General features: G+C 39.5%; 1 protein-coding gene across 1 annotated transcript in view; it reads left to right on the top strand.

Moving 5' to 3' along the window:
* Window positions 1–9,746, top strand: part of CWC27 (CWC27 spliceosome associated cyclophilin) — a 101,417-nt gene extending 91,671 nt beyond the window's left edge. Inside the window, exon 14 of the mRNA XM_032096354.1 lies at window positions 9,335–9,746. Coding sequence (XP_031952245.1) covers window positions 9,335–9,497 — 163 coding nt within the window. The 3' untranslated portion in view covers window positions 9,498–9,746. The remainder of the gene's footprint in view (window positions 1–9,334) is intronic.
* Window positions 9,747–25,044: the final 15,298 nt, after the last annotated feature.

Raw genomic sequence — 25,044 nt, 5'->3', positions numbered from 1 at the left:
CTATTGCTTGAAAAAGTAAGTCATCACAGTTTTACATAGTTCTCATACTATGAGAACTCATCACGTTTTCCCACAGATGATCATTGAATAAGGTGAGCTTTTTCATAGTTAAGGTGATTTCCATTTCTCTTAGAAGGTTGCTTACAATTAAATGTTCTTTCAAGAGAAAAAGATTGTTAGTACTATCTTGAACAATCCAAGGATACAATACTATATTAGTCTTTGCCAAGATTAGGTTACTTTGTTGTTAGCTTTGCAAAAATTGGTATCTTTGAGGTTCTTTTTAAGCTGGAGGTCCTATGGTTAGTGAAACTATTAATTTCGTATAATTTTTGCAGTGATTATTTTGTGGTAAAACTAAGCATATAACATTCAAATAAACTATCTCAAAAAGTATTATTTTAGAAATTTCTGCAGAAGTTCTGTTCTGATAATTTTATGCTGTAGGCCAATACAATGAGAAAATACAAACAATTAATTCTTTGTCCTGTGGAGGACCCAAAACTTGCTGGTTATTCTGAAGAGGTTAAGCCAATTTTCAGTCCTCCAGTAACTGTGGTATACAAGTTCAAAGGGTTAGTCATAGTTAACAGAAGTGTACAGGCTGACTTTGTATAATATTTTTAAAGCATGTTTTCATGAGTTTTACTTGCTTAACACTGGGGACATTTTTGCTTTGTGCAAGAGCAGCAGTCATACCTCCATTGTTGTTGTGGTTTAACCCAGCCGAGCCCCAGGCAGCTGCTCGCTCACTGCCCCACCAGCAGGATCAAAGAGAGAAATGGAAGGGCAAAACTTGAAAAATTCATGGGTTGAGATAGACACAGTTGAATAAAGAAAGCAAAAGCCCCGCACGCAAGCAAAGTGAAAGGAGGAATGAATTCCCTTCCTCCCATGGGCAGGCAGGTGTTCAGCCATCTCCAGGAGAGCAGGGCCCCATCCTGCATGACAGTAACTTGGGAAGACAAACACCATTGCTCCAAACATCCCCCCTTCCTCCTTCTTCCCCCCACTTTGTATACTGAGCATAATGTCACGTGGTCTGGAATATCTCTTTGGTCAGTTGGGGTCACCTGTCCTGGCTGTGTCTCCTCTCAGCCGCCCAAGCACCTCCAGTCCCCTCACCAGTGAGGCAGTATGAGAAGCAGAAAAGGCCTTGGCTCTGTGTAAGCTCTGCTCAGCAATAACAAAAACATCTCCATATTATGAACGCTGTGTCCAGCACAAGTCCAAAACACAGCCACCAGCCACTGTGAAGAAAGTTAACTACCCCAGCCAAAACCAGCACAAACAGCTGAAAGCTGAAATATTGTCAGCTAATAGTACTCCATTCATCTGAAAACCAGAAAATGCCTCTTTAGTGTCTTAAAATTAACCTCAGGAGAATGGGGTGGGGTGGGGGGGCTTACAGCAATAGTAAAATTTAAAATTTCCATGTAAAATCTGCTTATTGTATCATAATCACTAACATGGACTGAAACAATATTAATTTGATGTAGTAAGTATTTGATGTGAATACTTAACCTTTGAAGTGGACAGCAGTATGGCTGTATTTATAATTTTTCTCACTACTCTTCTGAGCATTTTTTTAACATTTAAAACTTCTGTGGAAAAACTAATTATTTGAATTTGGCTAGATCTGAATAACAAACCTGATTTCTCTTTTTAATTATCAAGTCAATGAACATGAAAAATACATGGTGTTACAAAAGCATTTAAAAAGGGACAAGATATCTGATCATTAGGAAGGGAGATGAGGAAAGAGAAACAAGTAATGTGGAATGGTGAAACAAGTTGTGAAAAAAAGAAAGACTGAAATCTCTTAGTGGTAACAATCACAGCAGAAACCTATGACCAGAAATTATTACTGGAAGGTATTGTGGGAGTCAGTCTCTTCTCCCAGTTAACAAGTGATAGGACAAGAGCATGTGGCCTCAAGTTGAGCCAGGGGAGGTTAGGGCTGGATATTGGTGAAAATTTTCTTCACCAGAAAGGCTGTCAGGCTTGGGAACAGGCTGCCCAGGGAAGTGGCTGAGTTACCATCCTTGCAGGTATTTGAAAGACATGTAGATGTGGCACTTCAGGACATGGTTTAGTGGGCTGGCAGTGCTGGATCAATGGTCAAACTTGTTGATTGAAAAGGTCTTTTCCAACCTTAGTGTTTCTATGGGTCTCTGATTATAAACTTAGTTAAAGTGAAATCACACCTGGTTTGGCAAACTAGGCTTAGTGGAAGTGTGTGATACAGTATAAGCTTTAAATACCAAGTACAGGGGTACAGGCTTTCGTAGGTAATTTACCACAGTTCCAGTGCTATGAGTTAATGAGACAAAAAATACTCCAGGAAATTGTTTTTTGAAACATCTTTTTTGAGACAGAAGTGGCTGTGTGAAACAGTGATAATTAGAGAGATGAATCCATCTTTGAGACTGGGTCTATCATGGTACTTAGGATATCAACCCTCACTGCTGTAAGAATCAAAACCTACTTCAAGTATGTGGTAAAAAATTGTTTTTCCTTTAATGATCTGTAAGGGGGAGAGACTTGGATTACAAGACTCCTTTGCATGGAAAGAGGGATGATAGGTTATGTTGCACAAGAAGAAAAAGCTGGATGGTGAGGCAGGGCAGACAGAAGCTACAAAATTTGCTTACAAGAGCTGTATTACACAGAGCACTTACTGATAGTTGCAGATTTCATTAGAGACATAAACATACTTCCTCTCTCCTGCTGCATTGTGTTTACAAAATTATTTGTTAAGGTCTTGGACACACTTATGCAAGGAATAATGACAGCAGCCTGATCCAAGAGGCTAGTTTTGCTTGTAGCATCTCAATTTAAAAAAAATCTGGAAAAATATTTGTAGTGGTTTGGTCCAAAATACTCATTACTGTTTATCTGCTGTGAGATAAGAATTAGGAGAAATGCAAAGCAGGCACCAAACTTGAAAGAATATAAAGAAGTTTATTAACAAACCTAAAAGAGGGAAAAAAGAAAAAAAAAAAAAAAAATTATACCACCTTCAGAACTCTCCTCCTCCTCCCACCTTCCTCCCTTCTCCCACTGACAATGTAAAAAGACAACCCTTAAGATGTTCAGTCTGTTTACCACTTCCATAGTAACCTTGTTTAGTCCATTTAGAAAGAGAAGTCTCTTCTTGCTCGTGCTATGAAAACAGTATCACAACGAGACAGCCGCCCACTTCCAAATATTGTTCAGTCCATTTAGGAAGAGGAGTCTCTCTGCCTGCGTGCGAGTCCCTTCCCCCCGACTTGCAGCTTTTCCCACAACTGCTTTTGAGGGTCCACTCTTGAAGTTTTTTGGGGTACAATTTTAAGGTTGAGCCATTCAGGAACAAAAACAGAGGCCCTTCTCCTTCCCTGGGAGCAAAGGGTCTTCATCATCTTCATTTTTAGGACTATCTCTGGGAGCATCTCTAGGGACTGAGGTTTTCTCCTTTCCCATTTGGAGCAAAAGTCCTCATCGCTTCCATCTCTCCCTGTCCAAACTTCTCATGAAATTACAGCTGTGTCAGCATCTGCCTATCTCAGCGCAGGTGCTTTTGCCTACGAGTTGAACACTCCACCCCCCATATCTTCATGAAATTACAACAGGATACTCTGATATATCAAAGCTTCACAACAGAATTTCAGCTTTAAGGATCTCCGCTCTCTCTTCCCTCAGGTTTTCAGCTCTTCACAGCAGTAAAAGGGTTAATCTCACCTTGGCCTTGCAGCTTTGCAGCTGGAATGTTGAATCTTTCTTATCGCAGTGGAGAGGGGGGAGAGCCGAGCCGCTCCGGCTGCCCACGGCAAGGCAGTGGGGGGGGGTTCCATGGGTGGAACAGGTCCATCGGCTCCAGGATGGCCGTGGCCCGGCCCGGCCTGGCCCAAGCAGGGCCTGGCCGGGCCCACTGGCCCCCACACGGGGCCCGCAGCCACCTGTCCCAGCACTGGAAATGAGAGAGAGCTGTGGGGGGAGTTTGCCTATTCTTAAATGTGGATCACAGAGGGGGTCACAACTTTAAGTGGCTTAGAGAATTGTCCATATTCAAACTGGCCAGCTGATAGGTTCTATCAGATCCCAGAGGAAACTGTAAGCACCCCTTAGCAAGGACGTCCCTTCTGGGACTATGCTTGCTAACCTATGACAATATTAGATGTTATTAATGTATTTCCTCCTTCAAAATTCCCTTTGCTTTATGGCTTTGACATTCTTTTTGTCTTGTTTCTACTCTTGTTTCTCTTTCCTTGGTTCATCATTTATGCTTCTTTTCAACCGTCATTTGACAATTTTCTTCATTTAAATTTTGATCAATCTCTTTCTCTCTGTTTTTGTTTCTCATTCCTATACTTTTTTTTAGTCTTTACCTTCCTCATTTTTTTCTTTTGTAGTCTCTTAACTGTCTCTCAGTGTTTCTCAAATGTCTCTCCTCTTCCTGTGCCACCCACTACTCTGCTGGGAGTGGAAAGAGTGCCAGTGAGTTCATTCTTCCAGAGCAGCCTAATTTTTTTCCTTGGGAGAGAGATCTCCTTTGCTTTGATCTGTGGATTCTCATCTGTTCACTTGAGTTACTTTTCTATCCACTGCTTAGGTATCTTGAGGATGATGGAAGGAAAATGTTAGAATGTTTCTTACATTAATTGTTAATGCTTATACTACAATATTTACTGTATTTGGAGGAAAATGCTAGCATCAAGTAGAACATAATTTAAAGAAAGCAGTAGTATTTGAGTACCTCTCATTGTTTTCGTTTTAAATATGGGATGCATTGTGAAATTGAGAAAAGTAGGAAGCATGTTACTTGCAAGCAATGTTCAACTCAGAAACAACTGGTAGTACTAGTAGTTATGGTCCATAGTGGTACCATTTTTTAAGACAGCCTATACAATGCAAGAGGCAACACTGAAATTCTTGACATGGATACTTACTCCTTCTGTGTTAATTTTAAGCAACCTCATGGAAAGAACCAATAACTATCATAAAACATAGCCATAATGTTCAAAATGATGATACTCTAAATTTTATAGCAACATCATTAGTTTTATTTTGTATGCATTTAATGCAAAAACATGGGGCATGGCACCAACTGCAATGTTTTATGCAGGCATCTCCAAAGTGCAGGCATGTGCCTAAAACTGCTTAAGAATTGACTGCTGCTCTGCCAGAAGCTATTACCCTTACAACAGAGTTGGCAGGGTGTAACTTTTGCTCACACCTGTTGATGATTTCCTGTTTAAAATGCTGATGTAGGTGAGTGCAAGATAATGTCCCAGGCTTCCCTGCAGGCTCCAGGAGATTTGCTTTGTAGGGTCACCTGGGCAAGGAAAGTTGAAGGGGGCAGTAGGGAGGTGGTAACAGCCAACAGCTATATCAGTCTGAGGAAAAAAGTGTGGTCTTAGGCAATACAGCTTTGCAGTTTCATTTCAGTTAGTATAAAAATCACTGATGCACTGAAACCTGGAGGTTTCAGCTTCAAAAGTAGAGCAAAAGCATAGTGCTTCCCTACTCTTGCCAAAACTCAAAATTATTCAGTTCACTGATTGCCACTTCAGTTTCTCCCAAAGGGGGTTCTGGAAGGGCCAGAGCTGTTGGACTACCAGGCTTCTCTTTATGCTACACTTAACATGACTACCACCTGTCAGCAGCTGGCATATGGTTCCGATCCCGTGCATGGCTCACACATCTCAAAATCAGAGGGATTACAGTATATCATATCTTTTCTTATAAGTACTGTCTCACTAGAGTAGTTCAAAAGAGCCTGGTCTGTTTGCTGACCTGAGAATATCACTAGGCCGTAAGAGTTTCCACGTAGCTTTGAAATCCTGTGCTGTCTCTGAAACTGTGTTAAATTAATTTGGGTATTGCAGTCTAACGTTTCAAGACATTCCATTTTTGGAATACAGAAGAGAGCCAACTACTGAGTGTTCTTTAGTAACACTAAAGGAAAGAAATGCAGTACAGCAGAACAGCTGCTCCCCCATTACATGGGATAGGACCGTGGTTGACCTGTAGGATGCTGTCATCTGGTCAGGGTAAAAATCAACCCTTTTCAGTAATAAATCCATGCAAAGATTGCTCATTCTGGTTTGCAGCCCACTCTTAATAAAAGGTGTTAAGAAAATCTTTTTGTGATTATGTCTTCTAATAAAGAAGGACAACAATTGCACACCTAGATACTTCAAGCCCAGAGTCATCAGTTTGGGCAAGCTATTCTATTTTACAAATTTTTAGCAAAACTAAGCTACAAAACTTAGGATTTGTTTTCTTTTGAGTTTTGCTTGGTAGAACTGACTACCTCTCATCCTTTAAATTTTGAAGAAAAGTGTACTTTAAAATTGAATGTCTCTCTTATATAAAATGAGCTGTCAGCGATCAGCGATAAGCACAAGTTAGTGGATTCCTGAAGACCAGAGATAGGTAAGTGCTTTCAGCACAGTGATTGCAGAAACTTAACTGGGCAGCCAGCTCCTCAGTGAACCCAGGAGCATGCAGAAGGGAAGAGAGCTATAAACTGAACAAGGAAAAGTCTTATGAAATTTGTGTTTGTGGAACTACACCCTAGCTCTGCACTTGGAAAATTATGCAAATGCAAACTCCTGTTGGAGGAACTTGAGTAAGATAAGTTTAAATTCAAATGCTTAATATAGAAATAATTGTTAAATGCTTCTTATGTTCCTTAAAAAAAAATTTGCTTTTTAAAAACAGTATTCAGTGTGATTTACCATTTATATAGGTGCAGGACAGGTCTACCTGTGAAGATGTGTGACTTACTAAAATAAGCTTAAATTCACAGAAGGAAAATATTTCTTAAAATCTGCACTGCAGTCTGTGTTTATTTTACTTTACCTCTGAGATGCTGCATCTAAAATTGATTCTGGGAATATCAAAAAGTTTCTTAATATTGGCTTATTTTTAATCACAGCTGGGAATGCCTTAGTGGAAAGTTATGAATAAGAGTCAGAGACTATGACTTCTTTCAGCTCTTGGGGAGAAGTAAATACTGCTTAGTCTGAATCTACTGCATCTAATTTGCAAACTACTTGGGACACTGTATGGCCTGACCCAAGAATTAGAGATGTATTTAATTTTAATTCCTATTAGTTATATCCTGCATGTTATGTCCTGTGCTGTAGTATTCCTGGAAAACCTGAGTTGTTGAAAGGACTAAGTGTGACTACAATTCTACTTACACTCCTATAACACACTTTAAAACCATGCACCAAGGCATGACTCTATCTCTTAGGCCTGTACTTTAATTCAGACTAGGATAGAGTGATTTGATATGTGTACTCATCTTTAATAAGTTGAGAAGAATATGACAAATGCAAAAAGCATGTTAGCTAAAATAAATTACTTCAGTCCCTCCACTGTGAGACAATGTTTTTATAATTAAACTACAAATATGCAACCATGAGTCACTCTGATGGTACATTATGTTATTCTGAATTGTAGAGATGACTAAATGAAATAAGTTTGGGTGTTAGTAGTGTAGACAGGGTAATAAACTACCTAAGTTTTTTACTGGAAACAACTCTTTAAGTGTTTATGAAACGCACATGTCAAGAATCAATTGTGATGAAAATTCTCAATTTTTGTTTTTAGGAATTTTCTAAAGCATTCAGGCAGATCCCATATGGTCTATAGCTTTGAATTTTTTCTGGCTTCTTAAATAGTACTATATTGTAATCTGCAGTAACTGAGCTTTTTCTCCCTCCCTTTCTTTATGTGTGGAGATTTGCATTAAAGCTCTTGGAAAACTGTTGAATTCAGAACATCTTACGTGTTGCAAGACACCAATAAAGCAGTATTTCATTGGCCACAAAACTTTCCTTTTGAAACTTGTTTGTTTTTCCTGGGTTTTCTGTCACAAAGACTGTTGACAAAGACATGTCATAGTCAAATCATAAAGATTGATATGCTTAGATTCAAATCAGTATAGTTCTTAAGTTGTCCCATCAAAGTCAAAGACATTTTTGAAATCGATCCAGATCCAAAGATTAGGTGTGGTTTTTGCCTAGACATATGAGTTTGCCATGAAAAAATTGTTTACCACCTCTCTGGGCAACCTGTTCCAGTGTTTCACCACCCTTGTCTTAAAAAATGTCTTTCTTATAGCTCATCTGAATCCATACTCTTTTGGTTTAAAACCTTTACCCTTTGTCCTGTAACAACAGGGCATGCTAAAGAGTCTGTCACCATCTGTCATATAAAGTCCTGTTGTGTACTGAAAGTCTACAATAAGATCTCCTGAGAGCCTTCAGAACAGTCCCAACTCTCAGCCTGTCCTCACAGGAGAGCTGCTCCATCCCTCTAATCACATTTGTGGCCTCCTCTGGACTCATTCCAGCAGTTCCTGTGCTGGGACCCCAGAGCTGGATGCAGCACTGCGGGTGGGGTCTCAGCAGAGCAGAGCAGAGAGGCAGAATCCCCTCCCTGGCCCTGCTGGCCGCGCTGCTTTGGATGCAGCCCAGGACACGTTTGGCTCTCTGGGCTGTGAGTGCCCATGGCTGGGTCATGTCCAGCCTCTCACCCACCAGCACCCGTTAAGTTCCTCTTGGCAGGGCTGCTTGAATCATTTCCCCTTCCAGCCTGTGTTGATACCAGCAGTTGCCCTGACCCAGGTGTAAGATTTAGTACTTGACCTTGTTGAACCTCCTGAGATTCACATGGGCCACTTCTCAGTTATGTAACAGTGATGTTTTGAGATTATTGAAAATTTGGCGAAATTAGGAAGTATCTAATGGGGGGGAAACTTCTAATCAACAGTAGGAAAAACATTGACTTCAACAAGGCATTTGTTTAGTCTGGTATTCAGGGAATTAAAAAGCATGATCTGTACCAAGTTAATGTGGAGCAGCAGGACATGAAGCATTCCCCTTTTGATCTTCTGTGTACCTACTTCAAGCATTTTCCTTGTAAACTCTTCCCCACTTTTGTAAAATCTTCCACCCTGGTGAAAGGTGTTTAAAGTGACTAATAGGAAAACTTGAGAAACACTCCCTGTTCTTGGGAAAAATTTGCCATACATTTTGGAAGATATGCTAAACAGAAAAAGACAAGAAAACAGAGTTTAGTATGAGAAATAAAATCCAGAGACGACTCTATCTGTATTCAGCTGTATTTTTCAAAAGGAGTGTTTACAAAATTATTACCTTATAAGGATCTTTTAAGAAATTTTTTTTTAAAAAACACCAACAAAAGAAACCCAGGTCAGTTCTTTTTTGCTATGCCCAAAAATAAATCAGAAATCTTGCCATGCATATCATAATTACAAATCACAGCTTCTATTCTTTCACTGATTTGGAGTTTGTTGTTTTGATTTTTTTTGTAGGATGTCACATGTGCTTCAGTTTGAAGACAGAAGCAGAAAGGTGAAAGATGCAAGCATGCAGGATGAAGACACTTTTGAGATCTATGATCCACGGAATCCTGTAACTAAGAGGAGAAGAGAAGAAAGCAAGAAGATAATGAGAGAAAAAAAGGAAAGGAGATAAAAGGAGTGTAAAGCTAGCCAGAGCTGCCTTGGAAAGTGACTGCAATAAAGCACTGGCTCTTTTGTAAGCTGATCCTAAAAATACCACTGGACAAGTGTGAAAAAGAATCTCTCAAGAACCTGTCATGCAGTTTTGAAGCAGAGCTATCATTGTTTCTTAAGTTGTGCGGTCAAGTGCTCTCACTGCATTCATTATCCAACCTCTGAAAAGGTTTTTAGAATTACGTATTTAATAAAACAGCTGACTTGACTTTTGTCTGTGTTTTAATTGCAATAGTCGAAATCACTGTGTAATCAAAAAGTTTTCATGAATGAGCATTTGTCAAAGTGAGAGTGAAGTTAGAAGATGGAAACCCCATCTGCAGGCTTTTAAGATTTTATGAAACTGCAATTTTAATTATTTTCATTATTCTTTGAAAGACATGTAAACTTTGCCTGCCTGAACCACTTTGACACAGGATTAAGGTGATGCATTTAGAATGGTCCCAGCTTTCCTGAAACAAGCTAAGTTTAATTTGAGAATCTGGCTGTTGCCTCTTTCTTTTGAAATATACATTCCAGTACAGATCACAGCTTGGGAAGCTGGGATAATACATTTTGGATGTGTTATTTCACTATCCATACCACATGAATAAAAAAAGAGTATCTGAATATGCTGTAATGGTTGCTTAAACCACTTGTTGCAATACCAAAAACATTCCTTTGGTAGAACTTTCACTGTAAAGTAGTGGGTAATGAAGATTGGTTTGTTAATTAGTCCAGTACAGAAACAGAAGAAAATGTGATCAGTCTCATTAAAAGCATAACCCTGCTTTTAACAATTATTCTGTCATCTAAAATTGAATAGCTCAAGCTTCCAATTTATAGGTTTTCTGCATTTTTTACAACCCTGGGTGTTAATATTTTTACAGATAAACAGGAATTTTTGTTGCTCCTTCTTTACCGCAGTTCTGGTGCCACAGGAACATGAATTATCCAAATGGGCAATAGCTAAAGAAGAGTGAACAAGATCTTTAAAAAGTGCCACCAGAGCAGTGTTTTTACTGATGTTGTTTTTAGAACAAGTTCAGTAAGGTATGGCATCCTTATCAAACTGCCACTGCCAAATTTCTTGATAGAGTTTGAGGTGTGAGATACATAAACCTGCATTGGTGGGTTAATATGGCCCAAATGTCAGAGGTTAGATTAATACAGGCTATAGCTTTAATGCACAGTGCAACCTTTGAGATAAGGAGAAAGCTTGGAGGTGTGAAGTGAGATCCTGTATAAAGCTGTCATTATCCTCCTCTTAGGCTGAGTGAATTATACTGTGCCATGGTGTAAAGAAGTTAAGAGGGGTTACATTCCTTAACACAGCCATTCACAAACTAGTGAGTCAAAGTTTTTTAATCATTAAGTCATTTTCTGTCGGGCTGCTGCTGGCAAAGTGAAGAACATCTAATGTCATGTGCTACTACCTCTATTCATTGCTTCGTGGAGAAAATCTTAAATCAGTCATTACAGGAAATGAGCATATCAAACCCCCATTCTCGTGGAGATGCGGGGGAGGACAAGGTGGTGAGCACGAGGAAGGTGAGGGCTAGATGTGGAAAGAACCTCGAGCATCAATTCCAGGACAGTTAGTGCCCCTGGCATAGAAAAACGTTCTAATTTCATCTTTTTCCTGCAAGCTAAAGGAGGATACATGAGTCAATAAATGGACAAGTTGACTAACGCCCTTCTTAGCTGAATCTTTTTGCTGACTTACCTGCAGCAGCTCTTAGTAAGCTGTATTAGATTATTCCCAGTTTTAAGCACTAAAGAAGCATAAAGAGGAAACTTAACTTGGGGCTTAGGGCTCTGCTCAGTTGGAAGAGGTTTGCATACCCAGGACTAGTAACCTGACAAGAAGAAGAGAGTAACTTAACTATCTTGACATTTTCTTGGTAAGTATGCATTGAAAATCAAATTATCACAACTAGTCAACTGAGAGTCACTTAGAAATAGGATAAAGTGTCTAAATCTTACTCATTTCATGAAAGCAAAAGTATTTCATTTAGGAGACGTCTGGAGCAAAGTTAAGAAAAGTTTATGTTAGAAGTACATTCTCAGGTAAAGTCAACACCAAAGATTAAGAACCTCACAGAAAGAAGTTGAAATGATGTCACTTCTCTGAAACAAGTAGTTTGCAGTGTCACAGGTAACTCCCATTCTGCCAGTAGCAATCCTGCCTGTTTCTCCTACTGCCAAGCTACCAGAATGATTTTAACCCAAACCTATTTCATTCATTACCTGGCATTGCTATAATTACATGAAATGTTGAATGGTACAGCATTGCAGTATCCTTTATAGACTGAAATGTGTGTGCTCAGAGTTACACCTTTTATTTGCCAATATTGAAAATCAAGTGGGAAATAAAATGTGGGCAGGTGTCTCCCTCCGTGAAACAGTCATACTGAGCTAGGTTAATGGCTGAAAACGGAAGGAACAGTTGGTTTTGTGGCTGAAGGAAGAATATGTTCTACGGTAGTGAGATTTTTGACTGATTATATTTTCTTAAATCTATTAAGCATCCTCTATGTCCACCGTTATGGCCACCACCTCACCTGTCTGTATAAACATGCGCATAATCTCTACATAGTTGTAACATACAGCTAGGAACATTTGTCTGTGTTTTAAAACCAATGTTTTAACAGTTGCTTGTGAAGCTTTACTTCCTAAAAATGCTAGTTACGTGCACAGATTGCCTAGCTTGAAGATGCAAACCACAACGCTGATATGTAATCCTTTCTGTAGACAAGTCAGTGTTTAAAATTGCTCTGTGTGCTCTGCTTCCCCACCATCACCACCTGCTTTTTTGATTACTCTATACATTAAGCTAAAAATGGTATAAACCCCGACTATGACTGAATTTTGAGTTACACCAGCAAAGGTCTACCAATTTTTAGTGGCAGCTAACTTGCAATTTCAATACATCACCTTTGCTGCTAACACAGTGGGCCAGTGTTGACAAATGTTCTGTGAGACATCTCCTTCCAGTCATCCCTGCCATTCTTTTAATATAAGCATTAATTGAGCCTTTCATTTTGTAAGAGGGAATGTGACTTTCCTAAATTAAAAGAAAGGGTGGAGAAAAAGTTTTTCATCCTTACAGATACCATTATGTTGGTAAAGTCAGCATTTTCATTTCCAAACCAGCTGGATTTTGAGTAGATAAGGTCCTTCTAGGTCACATCTGGTAATAGCAAGATCCTCGAGAAGAGCTTAAAGGCTTGCCTCAAATCCTGTCAGTGATGCCAACAGCTAGTACAATGTGCCCTTTTTGCTTAGGAGCTAAAAAAACCCTGAACTGCAACAAAGCCTGGTTTATTTCTGTCAAATAGCCACTATGCCTAGGCTGCTAGGGGTGTAGTCTGCAATGCCACATTAGGTAACTTCCCCTGAGCTGCTGGCTTCTAGCATGAACAGGTTTGGGAAGAGGTTTTTCCCATACTGTCTCCTTTCCCCAGTAGAAGAGTGTCTGAACTATAATGGTTAAAATAACTACACACCAATGTTCTCTGCTTTCGTCTAGAGGACGTCAAGTTTGCAAGAGACACAATTATGTTTTGGCAACATAAAAACTAGCTTCAGACAGAAAGCATAGCTCCAGACTCTGCCTCATTCTGGCAGAGATATGTGCATCTGTCATTACTTAAATGATGACCGACTTGGGCTGTTAGAAGATGAGGGGTCTTCTTACCTGTGTATTCTCAGTAAAAGATGTAGGTATTTGCTTACATCTTTCACTGTAAGAAAGAATGAGCTGATCATATAGTTGCTACACTTACAAAGTTCCTGATGATGTATATACAGCACAGAGCATGTAAACTGAAAAGTTCTTGAATGTATCTGATAGCACCCTCCTGCCCTACTGGTATAGTAAGTACCAGAAGTTTGCTACATCCCAGTCTAATGCCATAAAGTGATTCCGTTGGTTATCCTGGGCAGATGTGCTACATTCCAGCTTGATAGTCACAAATTCCTCATGCAAACTGGCAGACACCTTGAACCCACAGGGGGATCTCTGATGGATGAGTTCTGGTTTGCAAGGCACCCAGGGCAGGTGGCACACAGCCTGTCAGAGGCCAGTGCACCTCAGCTGCTGTCACAACAAAATACTCCTCTGAATTCATTTTCGTAGTACTTTAGAGGAATTCACTTCCACTTCAGTATCCATCACAGATGGGGTTTTCCATTTGATTTTTCACTTCTTTTGGTTTTTTAAGAACCTGCTCACACAGTACAAGTTTCATTTGTAAGTCACAGACTGGAAGTGTGTATTTAAAAAGCTACTGCACACTTGTGGAGGTCTTTCTTATGCATCTCACACAGACACATAAGAATTGGTTTCTGCCACTACAGACTTCATCACCACTTCTCTCGTCATCATGTTTTCCCTGTGAGCCTCTATTACCAAGGGCCAGAGAAAGAATTTATGTCCTCCCCCTCCTCAATCTTTCAATAGCTGTTGCATTTATAGCTAGCCTCTGCCCCACTGCCCTCACCAGCTCTCTGTATGTTTCCTGGTTTCACAGTGCAGAGCTGGAGAATCTGTAATCCACCAGACAAGTCACACACAAAAGCTGAAACTGTGTTTTGTTTTATTATGTGCATGTGTAGATTCTGTACATACTACAAATGCAAAAGACATGAAGCCAAAGCTTCAGAGAGTAGGCTTTAATTTTTTTTATGTTTTAAACACTTCCTCTATATATCTTTTTTTTTCATTATTATTCCTGAAACACATACGAAAATAGCATTATACCGATCTGGCCACAGAATGAGGATCTGCTGATTGTAACCTACAATTGTTATCTGGTATTACTCCAAACAGTACAAAAGCCTGAAAGCTATTTTTTTGGAAAACAAAATTAAAACCTCTTTTTAAAACACAAATTGGTTGGTACTAATAACCTTCTACTCTTAAAACACTGGTTTAAAAAAGCACCCTCCCTGAACAACTCTATATTTATAGACCTTAAAGAAAACTACAGACAAGATAGCACCTTCTGGGGAAAAAAAAAGATCCTAAACCTTAACACATCAGAAAAAAATTTGCCTTTTTATGACTAATTCACCAAATCTAAATGAAAAAAAATTAATTATAGGGAAAGTAGGTGGGAAATCTACACTTCTTAACCTAGAAGATCATATGGAAGAGAGAACAAGTCCTGATATGAACAGCTTTTACTATGGTTCCTATTTTTAATTTATGAAATTCACTGGCTTTGGAACAAAGCAAGATATGATAGTCATATTTCTATGTCATTGGGAATTACAGACTTGAAAGTCCAGTCCAGTATTCATAAGGTTATTTAAGCTATACACTTGCCCTCTGTGATTTGTTTGTAGTAGTAAAAGGGCACAGTTACAGAATAGCCCTAGGATACCCTTTAGTTTTGGCAGCTTTATTTGGCAGCAGTAAAGCATTGAAAGCTGAACCTCTTTATATTGAACACAGTCTGGAAGATCACGTTTTTGTAGCCCCTACTGAAAACTTGGCTCCAAAATCACATATGTTCTTCTTCAGAAGTAACTTCTGAGTCAAACAGATTTTAATACAACATTGCATTCAAAGGATACTTCCTTCACCTGCTTGAACAGAGACTCTCTACAGTCTTGGGAAGCATGGTCTGACCTGTATTATGAGGTACTGCATCCTTCCACCTCAAAAGCTATTTCACTGAAATGGCAGAAAATAACCGCCAGTATGTGGTCAGTCATTTTAAAAAAAGATTTCCATTACAGCTACAGTGTGCTCTCCCTTACATTTATAGAATATACAAACAGAAAAGTGTACACATTAAACACATGAATTATTTCAAATGTCAGAGCATGAGTTGGTCCTAAGTGTTCAAGTAGACTTGGCAAGATGGTATAGTAAGTATGAACATCTGGATAACGATTCAGGGGCATGAGCTGATAAATGGGGTCATTAACTACAATACCTATCCCTGCCCTATAGATTAGGATGTAGGACACCCAAACAACCAAATTATCCCAAATTACAACAAAAAAGCATTTGAAAGAGCTGTAAATGGGAGAGGAAAAAATAATTCTGACCCAAGTATTCCAGATTTACTTATAATGTAGTCAAAAGACTTTCCTCCCAGTGTTTCATATCATTTTATTTTACAAAGACAAAAATCATCAGACAGGAAAACCACAGTAAGCAATGTTCGCCTTTGCCAAACAAAGAATTTACATAAAAGTCTGCAAATAGATTTAAAAAACCCAAAAACTCAGCCCAGCTTTTTTCAGCTTCTAAATCTGATGCACATTACTGTTTTTTGTTTAATTTCAGGTGGTTTCACTGCTACAAGATGAGACCTCATATACCAGAGAGACCAAAATATACTACCTCACTGTCATATAATTTAGGCTCAGTCATACCTCAGACAATATTTTTACAAGGTCACTTTGCAAAAGTATGTCTAGCCTATCCAAATGACAATATTATTTATGCCAAAGGTTTTGCTTTACAGATGGAAGTATTCCAACCACTGTTTAATAGGCTGTATGGAGAGGCTAAGAAAACATCATTTGTTGCACACACAGCTTAAGTATACAATATAGAACTAAAGTGTACAGACTGATCATTGGCAACACGGGCTAAAACTGGCCTCAGTGAAAAAAGCCACAAAAGCAATGAGCTTCTGAGTTTTCCTCTCTGATATTATTTTTGGAATTCCTGAGCTTAACCAGAAATATGAATGCACAAGTGAGAAATAGATGTGAATTCAGTAGCTACCTGGATATTAAAAATGCAAAAAAGATATTTTTCAAAAGGGACTTTGTAACACAGACATATGGCTTCACAAGCAGACAGGACAGCACATTCTCAGCTGCAGTCTCAAAACAGGGAATGGATAGGAGAGTAATGACCGGAACTCCAATAAAAAGCTTTTTAAAAATACTGAGGTGAAGACAACACAGTCTTCAAAGCCAAAGTAATTAGTACCAGGACCAAGTGTTTCTGAAGGCAATTAGAGTAAAACAAGCATGTTTCTTTCTTCTCAAGCTCTATTCTTAGAAAATTATTTTCATCCATAGACTTTACTTCTAGTCAATCTGTAACAGTTTTTCTGGCAAACTAATTCTTTAGGGGCTGAAACTTGTCATTGTTGCTGACTAAAATCATTGTGAACATTCCCAAGATTACAAAATCCACACCAGACAAGCTCTGCCATATACACCAGAACATTATAGCATGTGAAAATCAGCTGACACCCAAACAATCTCAGTGCATCAGACTAAGTGTAATTAAGATTTGGAGGAACAGAACCACAAGAGGAGACCCCGAGGACTGAGGAAGGAGCTGGAAAAGTACTGCAGCTGTGTAAGAATCTTAGCCAGACAATCATGGTTCACAGGCCACTGCATAATATTCTATAATAGTTCTTCTTTCAATATGGAAAATTAATGTTTATTTACCCTACAGAACTGTGGAATACCTGCCATTCTTCCTCTGTTAAAGTGCCATTTAAGTCCATGCTTTCTGACAGCACCAAAACATGCAGAAATCTGGGACTTTTTACCATATGATAAAAACACCAGCAGGGTAAGCAACCTTTTTTATTGTTGTTTAATTTTGAGAATACTTCTTGTGAACTGTTGGTCAAAGCAGCAACATTACTGAGACTGGCAGCAGACGGTGGAGTGTTGCTCTTTCTGTCCTGGCCATTCTAATGTTTTGGTCTGATCTATATTTCACAAATATAAGTTTGTCTTTCAGTTGTCAGACTGCAGGTTTAGTTCAGGTTCCAGACAGGAGGGGGAGAGGCAAGTAAGGAACTTCCATAGTGACAAAGTGTTTGCTATTTCCACAATGTGGCTTTTGGAGTAGTAGTCCCTTGTGACCGCAGAAAGCCACAAGCATTCAGAGCCATTTGAGTAAGCCAATATAGTATCACGCAGCTATGGACAGACAGCATTTGGCTCCTGGACACTCTGTGTGGAATGTAGTTTTAGAAGAAAGATATGTTAAACTCCTGGTTAGAGGGCAAGTCCAAAGATATCTCACACAAAGAAAGACTCAGTGCCTCAAGTTATCTATTGATTTCTACCCTGAATACCTGAAGTACACACTTATAAATAGTATGAATGCACATAAAAAGAGAGTTTGGAGGCTGAGGTGCTATTTATTCACAAACTAGTGAACTGATTATTGTGCACTATTGCGCACTAATTATTGCACTTCAGAAATATAGGCAACATTAGGAAAGGAGAATACAGGCTGCAATGCTAATAAGGGAAAAAAAGGGTGCTGTTGTGCAAAGGCTAAACAGGACCAAACGAAAGTCTAGAGTCCTTTAACAGCAGTGAATTAATCAAGAATGTTGAGTACCAAAGCTACACCAACATCTAATGGGGCTACATATGAAACAAATATTCCTGAAACTTCTCTTTTCATGCTTTTTTGGCTCTCTGCATACATATAGCATCCTATTTCTACTGAGTTTCCAAATAATAATAACATAGCCACTAAACATCATTTCAGGTCAGAACAGACAGGACATAATCAGATATACTTCCGTAATTTAAGAGAGGTTTGTCTAACCTCCCTCCCTCAAAACTCCACATATGGGTTTTTTCCAGTGCATGACTATTGTCTTCAGAAATATTTTCCTAAAATCTTACCTAAATGTCCCTTGCTGTAGCACAACCCATAACTTCTTTTACCAGTCTGAATGAATAACCTTTTCTGCTCTGCAGCAATATTTTACGTATTGAAAGATTTATCATGTCCTTTTTCTCCTCTGGAATAAACAATCCCAAAATTTTAGTTCTCTCGCTATGTCATGTTTTGTATATCTCTAAATCATTCCTACTAATCTTCTCTGGCTTTTCTCCCAGCTGGCCTACATTCTTTACCTGTGGTACCTAAAGAAAGCTGGGCACAGCAATCTCACCAAAGTCTTACTCGTGCTAAGAACAGAGGAATGAATCTTGACACACAACATCCCTGTCTGTTCACCCAAGCATGGGCTTTCCTTTCTCCTCCATTTGCACAGGATTTTTTAATGATGTTCAGCTTTGAACCTTTATAAATCTCAAATTCTTTGCTATTAACCTATTGATTAGTGGGTTTTTTGTTTTTTTTTTTATTGTAGCAATTAATTATTCCCAAGAGTGGTATTTGGTATTCATCCATATTGAACTGCACTCTATTGTTTTGGTGTGTTTTATCAAATAGTTGCAAAAATTAGTCTTGTTCTCCAAAATTCTTGGAAGCCCTCTAGCTGTAATTTCACCAACTCAGTACTTCACAGATTGCTTATCAGAATGCCGTATGAAACAGGTCAAACCATCACATGGCTTGGCCATCACATCAAACTTCCATTACTCCTCTGCTACATGAAAGCCCTATTATCCTACACTAGACTTAAATTAGGCCATAAGAGTAAATTTATGCTATCAAAACTAAGATCAATTGCATCATGTTCTGAAGAATTATATGAGGGAGGAAAAAAAATCTATTCCTTGGAAGGAAAATATATTCTGAGATGCAATTTATCCTTAATATGATAAAGACTATGTAAGATAAGAAATGCTTTTCATACTTGACTGAATCCAGCAGCAACGAACCAAGCTAACATAGAGTTGAGGCTTAAAGCCTGATTATCCATTTAGTTACAGGCATTTCTCTTCCCCAGGTGTATCATGAACGATAGCAATATAACGCCCGGCTGCAAATGGCAAGAATTACTATACCCCAAACCTCAAGTCCTTTAAACTGTCTGGATGAAAGTGTGAAAGTGAATAAGAAGCAGCTCTGGGTCTGAACAGAATGGTGTGAAGGAGGTAAACACTCCTGAGCTTTCTCAGTCTTTTCATGTTAGCAAGGGTACAGAACTCCTTCTGAAAAAGGGAATCTGTAGAGGCTCCTTCCTTGTGTTGACATGGCAAATTGTGTCATGTATACAGAGTAACTAAAACAATTTAATTTCCTGTAAGTCCTCATATGAATGGTTATAATTTCTCATACCAAGGTAGAAAGTGAAAAGGAAAAGAATTAAAGTGTCAGAACTAATGTTCTCATCTGTTATTTGATAACTCATCTGCCATGTCTGCACAAAGGAAGTGAAATGCCCCAGCAATTGTTTTTAGACAGATTTCACATGGTTTTTTACACTTTAGTCAAGTGTACTGCCACTGAGAGGAAGCTCACATACTACAGAGAAAGAAGATAAGGGAGATGCTAAGTGTGTGAAATACTTAGTTGTGACTGTGAATGTAAAACAGCATTTCACATTTATGAAAGCCAACGGCATATAGGGTGAGATAATGGGATATTTTCTAAAAAGACCCCCAGCCTTGCATGTGAAAACAGAATCTATTCAGTCAGTGGTCAGGCTGAGGGTGAATCTCTCCTCTTTTATCTTCTGAAATATTGGACACATAATCAGAACACATCTTCTATCTGATTATTGTAACTAATCAGGTCTTTGCTGTAACTAGCCCTTGATTCTGGCACCTTTCCCTGCACATTAGTGAGACCTTAGATAGCTTGATTTGGCCATCTTCTCAGAAGCAAATCACATATTTTTGTCAATGGGATCTGCTAGTTCATTAAACAAAATCCAAGGAAAACAATACATATTGTCTTGAAAAGTGTTGAACTGGGAAGCAATTGCCCTTCCTTGTTCCTGCTGGCATACCAGTACAGTTTAGGAGAATAGGGTTACCATACACTATTTTAATCCTGGAATTAGTAGAGCAATCTGTTTTAAGTAAAAAGTAGTGACAGTTGTTTCCTAAGAGATATTGGACATACAATATGATTACTCTTTGGTATCAACACAGTCTTCATGCCATCTGCAGAACTATCCCTTCCCATCCTCAAAATTTTGACTCTTCTTAAGTGAAACACTTCTTGAACAGAGCCACTGCTTTCCTCAGACCCAAATATGATATCATCTGAATAAATGAACACTTCTGCATTTCTTCAACAAGTTTTTTTCAGTGGCCATTACTTAATCAGAACAGATGTGGCTATTGTAAGAGTAGCTTGTGCCTTAGGACTCCAAATTTTCATTCCCCGGACAATAAGAAACAGCTGGCCAAACAACAGTCAGAATACATCTCCTACAAAAGACACACACCAGTCTCATTTTTTTGAAATTAGAAGATTTTTTAGCATGACAAACAAGACTGAAGCCTTCTACTGTAGGAATTACAGAAAAAAAACCCTCTTCAGATCTAAAGAGAAAGGTTAAATATTCATTTTTTCATAAGTGAATTAAAGCAGTCCTAAATCAAGGTTGAACTGGATTCATACTGTACTGCCAGCCTCGCCCCTCCCAAGCAGAACTTAGAACCTGTCAGGCAAAACAGCCATGACCAAGTGCTGCAGTCTGGGTTGTACTTCTGAGAAGCACATTGCAGAAGCTCAGTCTGTCTTAGCTGGAAACACCTGCATGTTGCTTCAAACACAGGGCTAACTTATCTCCTCTGTCTGCTTGCACCTCATTTATGCTTTGATGCTGTCCATTGAAAAACAATTGTTCTCCTGTTAGAGCAAAGCCCAAGGTGTCAGAGGTAAAGAACACTACTTCTTTATATACTGGTTGTACCAAACAGTTGCTTCTCTTTTACCTAACATACTATTTTTACTTACTTGATATTAGAAGTTACTGTTACCAAGAAGCTGTGTTTGTTTTGGGGTTTCATTTTTGGCCAAAATCTGTCTTGGAAGAAGACCAAACAGAAAAGCATATATTAAACCTTCCATCTTATTGCATGGGTTTTCCTAATATGACATTTTTCTCTTTACAAGTGTTTTTCCATAGTACCCATGCCAAACTTCTCTTAGGCTGTAGGGAGGCAGAAGACAGACAGGGACAATGCTATTTGAGAGCAGTTCGACTCAGTTCCAAAATACTACAGCTGCAGTCTCTTGCTACATTGGCCATGCTCACCAACAAAATTTAAACTAAGTGCTCGAAGACAGCACTTCATTCCCCTAGAATCCAACAGAGCATATCCCTTCTTAGTACTTGGAACCTGATTGCATTTTACATGCAGGTAGAACTAGGGGCTTAGGTATTGAATACTGGCCTGGTATTTCAAGAGCAGCTCTCAAACTCAGGATTTTGGGTTTAGACTAGCTAGAGACCTAAAAGCCATTCTGAAGTACTTAAGAGTTTTGAAACTGACACAGTCTTGAAAGCTCTAAACATCAGACGACATTTCTAACGAGAAAAAAAAAAAATCATCATGCATTTTGTGGTGTTTAGAGGTAGTCTTCTGAATTCTCTTTCACGAGAATTCTGGGAATATTTTTCTGAAGCAAACAGAGTTGTTGTGACCCAAGTGCAGGACCCAGCACTTGGCCCTATTGAACCTCATACCAATTTTTCTCCTTTTCTTGGGAACCCAATGTAGGAAGGGTGTGGACCTGTAGAAAAAAGTCCAGAGGAGAGCCACAAAGTTAATCACAGGACTGGAACACTTGTCCTATGAAGACACACTGAGAGAGTTGTGGTTGTTCAGCCTGGGGAAGAGAAGGCTTCGTGGAAATCTTGTATCACCCTCTAGTACCTGAAGGGAACCTACAAGGAAGGATGAGAGGGACTTCTTACAAGGGTCTGTAGTGACAGGACAAACCAAGGAGTGTAGATTTAGATTAGATGTTAGGAAGAAATTCTTTACTGTGAGGGTGGTGAGGCACTGGAACAGATTGCCCAGAGAAGTGGTGAATGGCCCATCCCTGGAGGTGTTCAAGGCCAGGCTGGATGGGGATATGAGCAGTCTGGCCTAGGAGAAGGTGAACCTGCCCATGGCAGGCAGCTTGGAAGATTATAAGATCCCTTTCAATCCAAACCATTCTGTGATTCTATGATTCTAAATCCATTTGATGCACAAAATAGATTGAATGCAAATACTATTAAAATAGATTCAGATAAATTTTCTTCATTTATGAACATCTGAAGTTTGATACCATAATGATATATGGTATCATCATATATCATTGGAGGTTGCTGAAAGAAAAGTCTCTGGGCTGATTACAGCTTTCTCTCCTTCACCACAATCAATGTATTATGGCAAGATCAGAGAGTTAGTACTCAGTATTGCACAAAAATTAATTGTGAATGGTAAGGTAAGGCATAGGAATGTTTTGTCTCTGAAGAGAAAGAAAAACATGTTTCATAAAATAAAAACAGGTTTAACAGCTAATGGGACAGAAGAATACGACTAAGGTCTCATTCAATCTGTTCTCATATAAATCAACCTTACAGCTAAAAAAAGACATTGCTGCTGTAGAAAAGTTATTCTCTCTCTCCATCTTCTTAGAAACTGTTGAATGGAAAGTCAGCTCCCATCCAAGGAGTCACCAAGGAAAAATTTTATTCTTAGCCTGTAAACTTAATTACTTTGATGCCTTAAGAGGCCTCCCAGAAACAGAGACTGGACAGGAGTAAAAGAATAAAATAGGTATTTATTTGAAAGGCCTTCAAAGGTACACCCTGGGAGCCAGAGGCTATTGCCAAAATGGACCCCAAGATGGATGACAGGACATGAATCCTTCACACCTTTATAGGTTTGGTTCATTAGCATATCAGGGTTAATTCTCCAATTAAAGCTTCAGTGAATGATATAATTTCCCCTCTGCTTGCCCCCCTTAGAAGCTCTTTGGTTTATACTTTTTGGGCCTAGGACGGTCTGGGTGTCCTTGGAGAGCAGGCCCGGAGAGGCTTTGTTATGTCTACCTAGCATGAGAGAGCAGAAATTAGCAAGATACAAGAAACCTCAGAGTTACACTCTAAGCAGTACAGAATCAGGAAAATATAAAAGTTAAAACCTAGGCATCAACTTCATGAAATTAAAAAAAATAAATAAATTACCATATGAAATACGTTGTAGTCACTCTTTCAAAATAATTGTCATCATACTTTCTATTCTGGAGTCATTACTTCTGTATAGCATAAAAGGTCTATTTAGAATTATGTATAGCACAAGGAAAGGAAAAATTATGAGGGGTTAAAACCCAAATAAATTATCCAGCTCAATTTCTCTCTCATTTTCTCTCTCCTTCTACCTTTTTAGAGTTTCTTTAAAAGTTCCTTTCTCCTTGGTTTTCCTTTTTTTCAGATTTCTTCTTTTGGCCACCTTCAATTATTTACCATTAGTCCTGGTGAACCACGGAGTTTCCAATTGACTGGAAATTAGCAGGTATGATGCCAGCCTACAAGAGGGCCTGGAAGGCAGATGCAGAGAACTACAGGCCCATCAGCCTGACTTCGGCACCAGGGAAGGTTATGGAGCAAATAATCTTGAGGGTGATCATACAGTTCATGCCAGGCAACCAGGGGATCAGGCTCAGCCAGCACAGATTGGTGAAATGCGGGTCCTGCTTGACCAACCTGATCTCTTTCTATGGCAGTGTGCCACTCTTAGTGGATGAGAAAAGCCTGTGGATGTTGTCTGCTTGGACTTTACTAAAGCCTTTGACACTCTCTCCCACAGAATTCACGCAGAGAAACTGGCCACTCATGGCTTGGCTGGGTGCACAGTTCATGGCTTAAAAACTCTCTGAATGGCTGGGCCCTGAGAGTGGTGGTGAATGGAGTTACATCCAGCTGGTGGCTGCTCACAGGTGGTGTTACCCAGAGCTCAGTACTGGGGCCAGTCTTGTTTAATATCTTTGTTGATGACCTGGACAATGGGATTGAGCGTCAGTTTGCAGGTGACACCAAACCTGGGTGGGAGTGCTGATCTGCTGGAGGGCAGAGGGATCTGGACAGGCTGGATCATGGGCTGTGGCCAGTGGTGTGAGGTTCAACAAGGTCCAGTGCCTGGTGCTGCCCCTAGGTCATAACAACCCCAGCCTGAAGCAGAATGGCTGGAAAGCTGCCCACAGGAAAACGGCCTGGGGATGCTGGTGACAGTGGCTGAACATGAGCCAGGGTGTGCCCAGGTGGCCAAGAGGGCAATGGCATCCTGGCCTGGATCAGCAATGGTGTGGCCAGCAGGACCAGAGCAGTGATTGTCCCCCTGTACTGGGCACTGGTGAGGCCACACCTCGAGTGCTGTGTTCAGTTCAATTCAGGAAGGACATTGAGGTGCTGGAGCAAGTCCAGAGAAAGGGAACAGTACTGGGGAAGACTCTGGAACACACAAATCATATGAGGAGCAGCTGAGGGAGCTGGGGGTGTTTAGCCTGGAGAAAAGGAGGCTCAGGGGAGATCTTATCACTTTCTACAACTGCATGAAGGGAAGGTGTAGAAAGGTGGGGTCTGTCCCTTCTCCCAGCTAAAAAGTGATAAGACAAGGACCATCTTGGCTTATGAGCTCAGATTAGGTATAGTTTATTCACAAATACTGAGAGAAAGGTCGCCTTTTATGGGATCATCTAAAATCCTTCATCATCCATCCAAAATAAAGGACCTCTACAGCTTCCCTAGTGGATTTGGGCAATAGGAGATGACTCAAAAAGGACAGAGAACATAAACAAGGAACATTAGCAATATATAAGACGTAAAAGATGCCCCCTTAACACAGAACTTATTATGGAAGTACAATAA

Source organism: Corvus moneduloides, chromosome Z (genome assembly GCF_009650955.1).
Source record: "Corvus moneduloides isolate bCorMon1 chromosome Z, bCorMon1.pri, whole genome shotgun sequence".
NCBI classification, from domain to species: domain Eukaryota; kingdom Metazoa; phylum Chordata; class Aves; order Passeriformes; family Corvidae; genus Corvus; species Corvus moneduloides.
The sequence above is the reverse complement of the archived record's forward strand: the minus strand, read 5'-3'. Positions and strand labels throughout refer to the sequence as shown.